This window comes from Nansenia antarctica, assembly GCF_963989245.1.
Source record: "Nansenia antarctica genome assembly, chromosome: 2".
Classification (NCBI taxonomy): domain Eukaryota; kingdom Metazoa; phylum Chordata; class Actinopteri; order Argentiniformes; family Microstomatidae; genus Nansenia; species Nansenia antarctica.
Window position 1 is genome coordinate 45,036,665 of NC_137675.1, and position 10,000 is coordinate 45,046,664.

At 52.5% G+C, this 10,000-nt stretch overlaps 1 protein-coding gene across 1 annotated transcript in view; it reads right to left on the minus strand.

Moving 5' to 3' along the window:
* Positions 1-10,000, minus strand: part of LOC308150176 (voltage-dependent P/Q-type calcium channel subunit alpha-1A-like) — a gene marked incomplete at both ends in the record, with an annotated part of 259,861 nt that overhangs the window by 201,034 nt on the left and 48,827 nt on the right. The window contains 2 exon segments of the mRNA XM_080523035.1: positions 9,562-9,701; positions 9,927-10,000. The exon segment at positions 9,927-10,000 is cut by the window's right edge and continues 32 nt beyond it. Coding sequence (XP_080379161.1) covers positions 9,562-9,701; positions 9,927-10,000 — 214 coding nt within the window.

The window sequence follows — 10,000 nt, forward strand, 5'->3', positions numbered from 1 at the left end:
ACTGCGGGAGCGTCACCAGGAGCGCAACCCCCGCTCCATAGTTCCCCTTCATCCTGGTTCCAGCCGTACGCAGACTTTCCCCAGCTCTGCGGTAACCCGCTCTGCACTGCCCCCTCGAGTCCCCATGCTGCCCCCGGCTCCTTCCTCTTCCGGGTCGGGGGAGGAGCCTATGCAGATCGGCCGGTCTCGTCTGTCTCAGGAGGAGAGAGAGCAGAGGATGCGGGATCACCTGTGCCTATACATTGGGAAGCCCGGACATGTTCTCCGGACGTGCCCGGCTTGCCCAAAAGACCCGGCTCACTAATTAGGGGATTATTAGTGAGCCGTGCCTCGTTCCCCCAGCCCAACGGAGACCTCAACCGCCTGTTCCCAGCCACCCTTTCCTGGGGTAAGGAGTCCCTGTCCGTCAGCGCTCTCATTGATTCTGGGGTTGACGAATGCCTTATGGACATTACTCTTGCTCGTCAGGCTGGTATTCCACTCGTTCCCCTTGACAGAGCCTTGTCTCCCCAGGCTATTGACGGGCGTTCCCTTGGTCAAATTACTCACAGCACTGAATCCCTCACCCTCACTCTGTCTGGTAATCACGTGGAGACAGCACGCTTCCTTGTTTTGCACGCACCCACTGCACCCCTAGTGTTAGGTAGGCCGTGGTTGGAGAGACACGATCCTCACATCTCCTGGACCACTGGGCGGATTTTGGGTTGGAGCATTGCTTGTCATGCCAACTGTCTGCGCTCCGCCCATTCTCCGTCCAGCGGTCCCAGGCCCGTAGTCTCTCCCCTGGATCTCACCGGTGTCCCCTCCGTTTATCACGACGTTGCCCTGGTGTTTAGTAAGGACCGAGCCCTTTCATTTCCCCCTCACCGGCCATATGATTGTCCCATCGACCTCCTTCCCACGGGTCGTCTCTACAACCTCTCGGTCCCGGAGAAGGAGGTGATGCGTAATTATATCGCCGAGTCCCTAGCCTCAGGTGTAATTAGACCATCGTCTTCCCCCCTAGCGGCGGGCTTCTTCTTTGTGGCGAAGAAGGATGGTAGCCTGAGGCCCTGTGTAGCCGCCAATTCCACCATGCGAATGAAAACAGTAATAGTCTGGGCTGGATAATCACGCACGCCACGCTTTCTTTGTAAGTTGTAAAAATGTAAAATATTTATTGTCCAAAAGTAATCCAAAGTATCCAAACGAAACGAAAAGTCTTAAAGCGAACGGTAAATTATGTAATTACAGAAAGGAGTGATCGTGGTCGTGGTCAAAATAATGGTGTTGCCAGTCTAACCTAATTTCCATCCACCCAGGTGCTGCTAATTGACTCCATAAATACACCTGGGCTGGCTATCACCTGACCATGTGACACTCAATTACGACTAAACCTTAATACTTCTATAACCAAAAACATAACGCTATTCTTTACATAAATAACCAAAAACATAAAATAAACATTAATCGTGAAATATAAATATAACTCAAAACATTAAACACAAATCATCCAAAATAAAAGCCTAAAGTAAAATTGGCCATAACACCCTGTATTGATTTTCGTAAATTGAATGATATCACCATTAAAAATAAGTACCCACTCCCCCTTATGAGTTCCACTTTCGAGCCACTCACTCACGCCCGGGTGTTCACCAAACTTGACCTTCGGAACGCCTATCCCTTAGTTAGGGTCAAGAAGGGGGACGAGTGGAAGACCGGTTTCAATACCCACCTGGGTCACTTTGAATACCTCGTGATGCCCTTCGGCCTATCCAACGCACCCGGGGTTTTCCAGGAGTTGGTTAACGATGTGCTGAGGGATATGATCAACATCTTCGTTGTGGTATACCTGGACGACATCCGGGTCTTTTCACGGACCATGGAGGAACACCACCAGCATGTTCGGCTAGTCCTGCAGCGCCTCCTTGAGAACCGCCTCTACGTCAAGGCAGAGAAGTGCGCCTTCCACTCCACCTCCGTTACCTACCTGGGGTTCGTCGTGGAAGAGGGGCGGATGCGTGCGGACCCGGCCAAAATCAAGGCAGTGGTAGAGTGGCCGCGGCCCACCGACCGAACCCAACTCCGACGCTTCCTCGGGTTCGCCGGGTTTACCCGGCGGTTCATCAAGGGGTTTAGCCCCCCTCACCGCACTCACCTCCACGGCTCACCCGTTCTCCTGGAGCCCGGAGGCAGAGGCTGCCTTCTCTGCCCTAAAGGGCCTCTTCACCACTGCGCCGGTGTTGGCTCACCCCGATCCAGCTAGACAATTCATTGTGGAGGTGGATGCGTCCGACACGGGTGTCGGGGCCGTCCTCTCCCAGCGGTCGGAGGAGGACCAGAAGATCCACCCCTGCGCCTACTTCTCCCGGCGTTACGACCCAGCCGAGAATAATTACGACGTGGGAAATAAGGAGCTTCTGGCGATCCACGCCGCCCTCGGAGAGTGGAGACACTGGCTGGAAGGAGCGAAGCTGCCGTTCCTCGTGTGGTCTGACCATAAAAACCTGACCTACATGAAGACGGCGAAGAGGCTGAACTCCAGACAGGCACGCTGGGCCCTCTTCTTCAGCCGGTTCGACTACACCCTCACCTACCGCCCGGGGTCCAAGAACGTCAGGGCTGACGCCCTCTCCCGGCTGTTCCCGGGGGAGCCCCCTGAGGTTCCGGGGACCCTGGACACCATCCTTCCCCCAGCCCGGGTGGTGGGTGTCGTCACCTGGGCCATCGAATCGGTGGTAAGGCAGGCCCAGCGTGCCCAACCCGACCCTGGCAATGGACCTCGGCAACGGCTGTTCGTGCCCCCCGCTGTCCGGTCACAAGTACTAGAGTGGGGTCACTCTAGCCATTTCGCCTGTCACCCCGGCGTCCACCGGACGGCGGAGTTCATCAGCCGGCGGTTCTGGTGGCCCACTCTCCTGGGAGACGTCAGGGAGTTCGTGGGTGCTTGCACCGTCTGCTCCCGGAGCAAGGCCTCCCATCGCCCGCCTGCGGGGCTCCTGTGCCCCCTTCCCATCCCCGGTCGGCCGTGGTCTCACATAGCCCTGGACTTTGTTACGAGCCTCCCCATGTCCAGGGGTAAGGACACCATCCTGATCATTGTCGACCGTTTCTCCAAGGTGGTCCACTTCGTTGCTCTCCCCAAGCTCCCCTCCGCGGCCGAAACGGCCGAGCTCCTCACGCTCCATGTGGTTCGGCTCCATGGGATCCCCCACAACGTGTTTACGATCTAAGGAGGAGAGACCTCCTCCTGCCGAAGCCCCTGCCTGCCTGCCGACTACCCTCTCCTGCCTAAAGCCCCTGCCTGCCTGCCGACTACCCCCTCCTGCCTAAGTACCCCTGCCTGCCTGCCGACTACTCCCCCTGCCTGACCCCCGCTTGCCCTACGACCATTCTCAGCCTAACCCCTTTTAATAAATATTATTATTATTACCCTAGTCTCTGTGTCTGTCTGTTCTGGGGTACTGCCACATTTGACCGCTTGATTCAGGCCGTAACACTGCTCTTCTTTCAGCAGGTGTATTGCTTCTCCTGTTTCACCTCTCTATCCCTCCACTCAACTTTCTCTTCTCTCTCTCTCCCCCTCTCTCTCTCTCTCCCACTCTTTCTCTCTCTGCGAAGCCTGAGGGAAGAGAGAGACGCACACAGGATCACGTGACTCTCTCCCAGTCAGCCGCTGTCTCACAGTGCTGCCCCACAGTGCTGCCCCCTTTCTCCCTATCTCTCTGTCCTCTGTCTCTCTCTCTCTCTCTCTCTCTCTCTCTCTCCACAGCCTACATTTCCCAGTAGGATTTGACCTCCTCTTTTCATAAAACTCTCTATATGTCGCAAACACACGCATACTGTACCCATGAACACACACACTTGCACACATACAGTATATATACACTACAGACAGGCAACCATTTTCTTATCACTATTTTGCCTTCAAGATTTCCTCTCTCCTTCTCTCCTAGTCCCTCCTTTTCTCTCTACATCTCTCTACCTCTGTCTCCATTTCTATACCTCTCTCTACCTCTCTCTGTCTTTCCCTATACCTCTCTTTACCTCTCTCTGTCTCTCTACCTCTCTCTACCTCTCTCTGTCTCTACCTCTCTCTGTCTTTCTACCTCTCTCTACCTCTCTCTGTCTCCCTACCTCTCTCTTTCTTTCATTACCTCTCTACCTCTCTCTACCTCTCTCATTTTTCTACATCTCTCTGTGTCTTTCTACATCTCTCTATCTCTCTCTACCTCTCTGTCTCTGTCTCTAGTTCTCTCTACCTCTCTGTTTCTCTCTACCTCTCTGTCTCTGTCTCTAGTTCTCTCTACCTCTCTGTTTCTCTCTACCTCTCTCTACATCTCTCTACCTCTCTCAGTCTCTCTCTGAGACCCAAGCTGAACCGCAAGAAATACATCGCGGACCCTGCTTTTACAAGACAGCTTACTGGGAGAGCTGGAAGGGGGAATCTCTATCCTCAAACCAGGAAAGGCAATTGGACTGGATAACATCGCAACCGAACAGATCAAGCACTTCGGTCACAAGGCAAAGACGTGGCTTCTACAGCTCTACAATGAGTGCTTAACAACACAAGCTCCCTAACATCTGGAAGAAAGCCCACATTATAGCACTGTTAAAACCGGGGAAAGATCCATCCGCTCCTAAGAACTTCAGACCAATCTCACTTTTAAGTCACACCTACAAGCTCTTTGAACGTCTGATCCTCAACAGAATCTGTACCTTTGTTGACGAACACCTCATCCCTGAACAAGCAGGTTTCCGCCCTGGCAAGTCAACAACTAGCCAAGTACTCAACCTCACCCAGTACATCGAAGACGGATATGAGGAAGGGATGGTAACTGGTGTGGTGTTAGTCGACCTCTCAGCTGCCTATGACACAGTCAATCACAGACGTCTCCTCAGCAAGATCCTGGAGACCACAAGAGACACCCGTCTGACAGAACTGATTGAAAGCATGCTTGAAAATAGGCACTTCTTCGTTGAGCTAGGAGGAAAGAAAAGCAGGTGGCGAAAACTCAAGAATGGCCTTCCACAAGGAAGTGTGCTTGCACCACTTCTCTTTAATATCTACACCAACGACCAACCAAAAAGCGCAGACACCCGCCGCTTCATCTATGCAGACGATCTTGGCATAAGTGCACAAGCCACTGATTTCACAGTTGTGGAAGACAGACTCTCCAACGCTCTGGCAGAGCTAACACCGTACTATGAAGAGAACCACCTACGTGCAAACCCATCTAAGACACAGGTGTGTGCCTTCCACCTGAGAAACCGTGAAGCCAAGCGCCAACTGAAGGTCAGCTGGTCAGGAACCTCCCTTGAACACTGTGAGCACCCAGTCTACCTAGGGGTAACCCTGGACAGATGCCTCTCTTTTAAGACCCACACTGAGAAGACCAAGTGTAAAGTGAGTGCGAGGAACAACATCATCCGCAAGCTCACTGGCACAACCTGGGGTGCTAACCCACAGACCCTGAAGTCAACCGCACTAGCTCTCTGCTACTCAGTTGCCGAGTATGCCTGCCCAGTATGGGAGCGAGCTGCCCATGCCAAGAAGCTGGATCCCGCCCTCAATGCTAGCTGCCGCCTTATCACAGGCTGTCTGAAACCAACACCAACAGACCGTCTGTACATCCTGGCAGGCATAGCCCCACCAGAGATACGACGAAATGCAGCAAGCAAAAAAGAGCGCCAACAACAGTCTACTGACCAAAGACATCCTCTCTTTGGCCATGTGCCAGCCAAAAGCCGCCTTAAATCAAGGAAAAGTTTCCTGAAGAGCGTCCCGCCCCTCGGAACACCGAGCACAAGCAGTGAAAGAGTCACTCGGTGGGAAGAAAGGCTGGACAAACTCCCACCAGCAACAACAATGGAGCTAAAGGCGAGCGAGGCACTGCCCCCTGGAGCAGACACCAACTACGCAGTGTGGAAATGCCTAAACAGGATAAGATCTGGTTTTGGACTTACAAAAGCCACTCTCGCCAAATGGGGATACCTAAATGACGGGGACATTGTGTGTGACTGTGGCACTGAACCACAGACCATGCAGCACCTCCTGATATGCCCCCTGCTGGAACAGCCCTGCACATCAACAGACTTGGCAGAGTTTAATGAGAAGGGACAGCAATGTGTTCAGCTGTGGTTGAACCACATCTAGCCAAGCCTTGTAACTGACTCTCTTGTGGACACGAAAAGAAGAAGTCTCTACATCTCTACATCTCTCTACATCTCTACATCTCTACATCTCTCTACATCTCTACATATCTACCTCTCTCTACAAACCTCTCCATCTCTACATCTCTACATCTCTACATCTCTACATCTCTACATCTCTACATCTCTACATCTCTCTACATCTCTCTACCTCTCTCTACATCTCTGCATCTCTACATCTCTCTACATCTCTACAACTCTACATCTCTACATATCTACATATCTACATCTCTCTACATCTCTACATCTCTACATCTCTCTACATATCTACATATCTACATCTCTCTACATCTCTACATCTCTACATCTCTACCTCTCTCTACCTCTCTCTGTCTCTCTCTACATCTCTACATCTCTCTACATCTCTCTACATCTCTCTACATCTCTACATCTCTACATCTCTAAATCTCTCTACATATCTAAATCTCTCTACATCTCTACATCTCTACCTCTCTCTACCTCTCTCTGTCTCTCTCTACATCTCTACATCTCTACATCTCTACATCTCTCTACATATCTATATCTCTCTCGCTTCTTCTCGAAACGTTACACTGAAGACAGACGGAACAGGCAGTCTCTCTGAATGCAGAATGAAATGACACGCCATGACAACGCCATGACAACGCCATGACAACGCCATGACAACTCCATGCAATGTCAATGAACTGTTAATATCATTCAAAAACTGAAACCCCATCCTGTGGCATGCTTGATTTGGACCAGTGGGTTTAGATTCTGCCAAAAACACACAGACACACACACACCCACACACACCCACACACACACCCACACACACACACACACACACACACACACCCACACACACTCACACACACACAGACACACACACACACATCCACACATCCTCGACCCCCAAAACAAAAATACTCGACTACAAAAAAAGTTTGGTGTTGCAGCCCTAACTGACCCGTATCCACAGCACATCTGCAGAACGACACACGATACGGACAAGGTAGACACACTCCAAATCCATCTCGAGTGTGTGTGGCAGAAGAGAAGAAACCGGAGGTTGAAAATCAACCATTCAGAAAGTCATTCAGAAAGAGAGAAAAATGGAGAGAGAGCGTGAGCAGGGTGGTGGGGAGGGGGGAGGGAGGGATAGAGTGACAGAGGCATGGGGATAAGAAGGAGAGAGGGAGGAGGAAATGAGTGATTGAAAGGGGCACAGGGAAGGAGGGAGGCAGGGAGGGAGGGAGGGAGGGAGGGAAGGAGGAAGGGAGGGATGGGGAGAGAGAGAGAGAGAGAGAGAGAGAGTGTCACGCACAGAGAGCACTCAGCCCCACAGCTGCAGGACATGTCATTCCAGTGATGGAGAGAGAGAGAGAGAGAGAAGAAAGAGAGATGTACAGCATCATTCATATGGCAGATGGTACATAGAGCAAGAGGATGGATGGAGGGATAGGTTGAAAAAAAAGGAGAGGCTGGACAGAGGAGAGGACACATGAGGACACACGTACGCCCTCTGTGTCTCTCTCCTCCCTCTATTTGACTTTCACTCTCCCTCCTTCTGCCTGTTCCCTTCTCTCTGTCCACTCCCTTTCGCGCAACCCACTCCTTTTTCTCTGTCTCTCTCTCTTTCTCTCGCTCTTTCTTTCTCTCTCTTTCTCTCTCTCTCTCTCTCTCTTTCTCTCTCTCTCCCTCAGTTTTCCCCTCCCCCTCTCATCTTTCTCTCTCCTCCTCTCTGTCTCTCTCTGTCTCTCTGTCTCTCTCTGTCTCTCCCTCACAGCTAAGGCTTCAGTCCTAAACGCACCCTCTCTCTCCTTTCTCTCTTTCTCACCCTCTCTTTCCCTTTCCGCCTCCCTCCCTCTGTCTTTCTCCCCCTCTCTCCCTCCTCTACCCTCCCTCCTGTCTCTCCCTCCCCTCCTCCTTCTCTCCCTCCCCTCCCTCCCCTCCATTCTGTCCCTCCCTCTCCTCCTCCTTCTCTCCCACCCTTCCCCTCCCTCCCCTCTCTCCCTCCTGTCCCTCCCACCCCTCCTCCTTCTCTCCATCCTCTCCCCTCCCTCTCCTCCTCCTTCTCTCCCTCCTCTCCCCTCCCTCCCCTCCTCCTTCTCTCCCTCCTCCTTCTCTCCCTCCTCCTTCTCACCCTCCCCTCTCTCCTCCTTCTCTCCCTCCCAGCCTCCCTCCTGTCCCTCCCCCCCTCCTTCTCATGTCTCCTCCTTCTACACACACAGGTATGGTTCCTTCCATGTGTGTACCCAATTCCCAAATTGTGGAATGCACTGCCAGTTTACATTAAGGATGCAACCTCAGCAAATATGTTCAAGTCAAGACTAAAAACCCATCTTTTTAATATTGCCTTTAAAAAATTATTAAATTCTGATTATATAATGATTGGAGCACTTTGAGCTGCAACGTCTGCAGTCTGCTGCCCTGGGTGGGAGTGGCTCCTCGCTGGTGTGACCGCACTCATGGGTGACCCCCCCCTGGCAGAGTGTGTGTGTGTGTGTAGTGAGTAGTGGGTAGTGAGTAAGACCTGGGAATACCACCACTAGTGTGTCCTTGAGTAAGACCTGGGAACACCACCACTAATGTGTAGCCTTGAGTAAGACCTCGGAACACCACCACTAGTGTGTCCTTGAGTAAGACCTGGGAACACCACCACTAGTGTGTCCTTGAGTAAGACCTGGGAACACCACCACTAATGTGCAGACTTGAGTAAGACCTCGGAACACCACCACCAGTGTGTCCTTGAGTAAGACCTGGGAACACCACCACTAATGTGTAGCCTTGAGTAAGACCTGGGAACACCACCACTAATGTGTCCTTGAGTAAGACCTGGGAACACCACCACTAGTGTGCAGACTTGAGTAAGACCTGGGAACACCACCACTAGTGTGTCCTTGAGTAAGACCTGGGAACACCACCACTAGTGTGTCCTTGAGTAAGACCTGGGAACACCACCACTAATGTGTAGCCTTGAGTAAGACCTGGGAACACCACCACCAGTGTGCCCTTGAGCAAGGCACTTAGCCCTAAGTTACTCCAAGGAGACTGGCCCTGTCATCTCTCATTGTAAGTCACTTTGGATAAAAGTGTCTGGACTGACTTATATAGCGCCTTATTCCAAAGCACTTTCCGACACACCGATGGCGGCGAGCTACCATGCAAGACGCCGGCCCGCTCGTTGGGAGCGATTCGGGGGGTTCAGTGTCTTGCCCGAGGACACCTCGACACGTGGAGACAGGAGGAGGAGGAGCCGGGGAATCGAACCGCCGACTGACCTTGCGAGCGTTAGACGCCGCCGGCTCTACCTCCTGAGCCTTCTCCCCCTTCCCCCCTCCCCCACCTCCCACCTCGCCCCTCCCCACCCATCTGCAAAGCGGTTCAACCGTGGTCGGAGGAGCTCACCCGGTGCACACGACCACAAAGTCCATGACGTTCCAGCCGTTCCTCAGGTAGGAGTTCTTGTGGAAGGCGAAGCCTAGAGCCAGGATCTTGATGCCTCCCTCGAAACAGAAGATGCCGATGAAGTAGGGCTCTGTGTCATCCTGGGAGAGAGAGACACACACACACACACACACACACAATCAGTGCAATGTATTTAGTTGTTAAGTGTGTGTGTGTGTGTGTGTGTGTGTGTGTGTGTGTGTGTGTGCGCCTGTGTGCGTGCGTGTCCGTGCATGCGCCTGTGTGTGTGTGTGTGTGTGTGTGTGTGTGTGTGTGTGCGCGTGTGTGTGTGTGTGTATGTGTGTGTGTGTGAGAGAGAGACCCACCAGGCGTTCAGAAAGGGGGGTCTTGTCTCCGTCGGGGAGGTGCTGCTCCAGGGCCAGGACGATGCAGTTGGCGA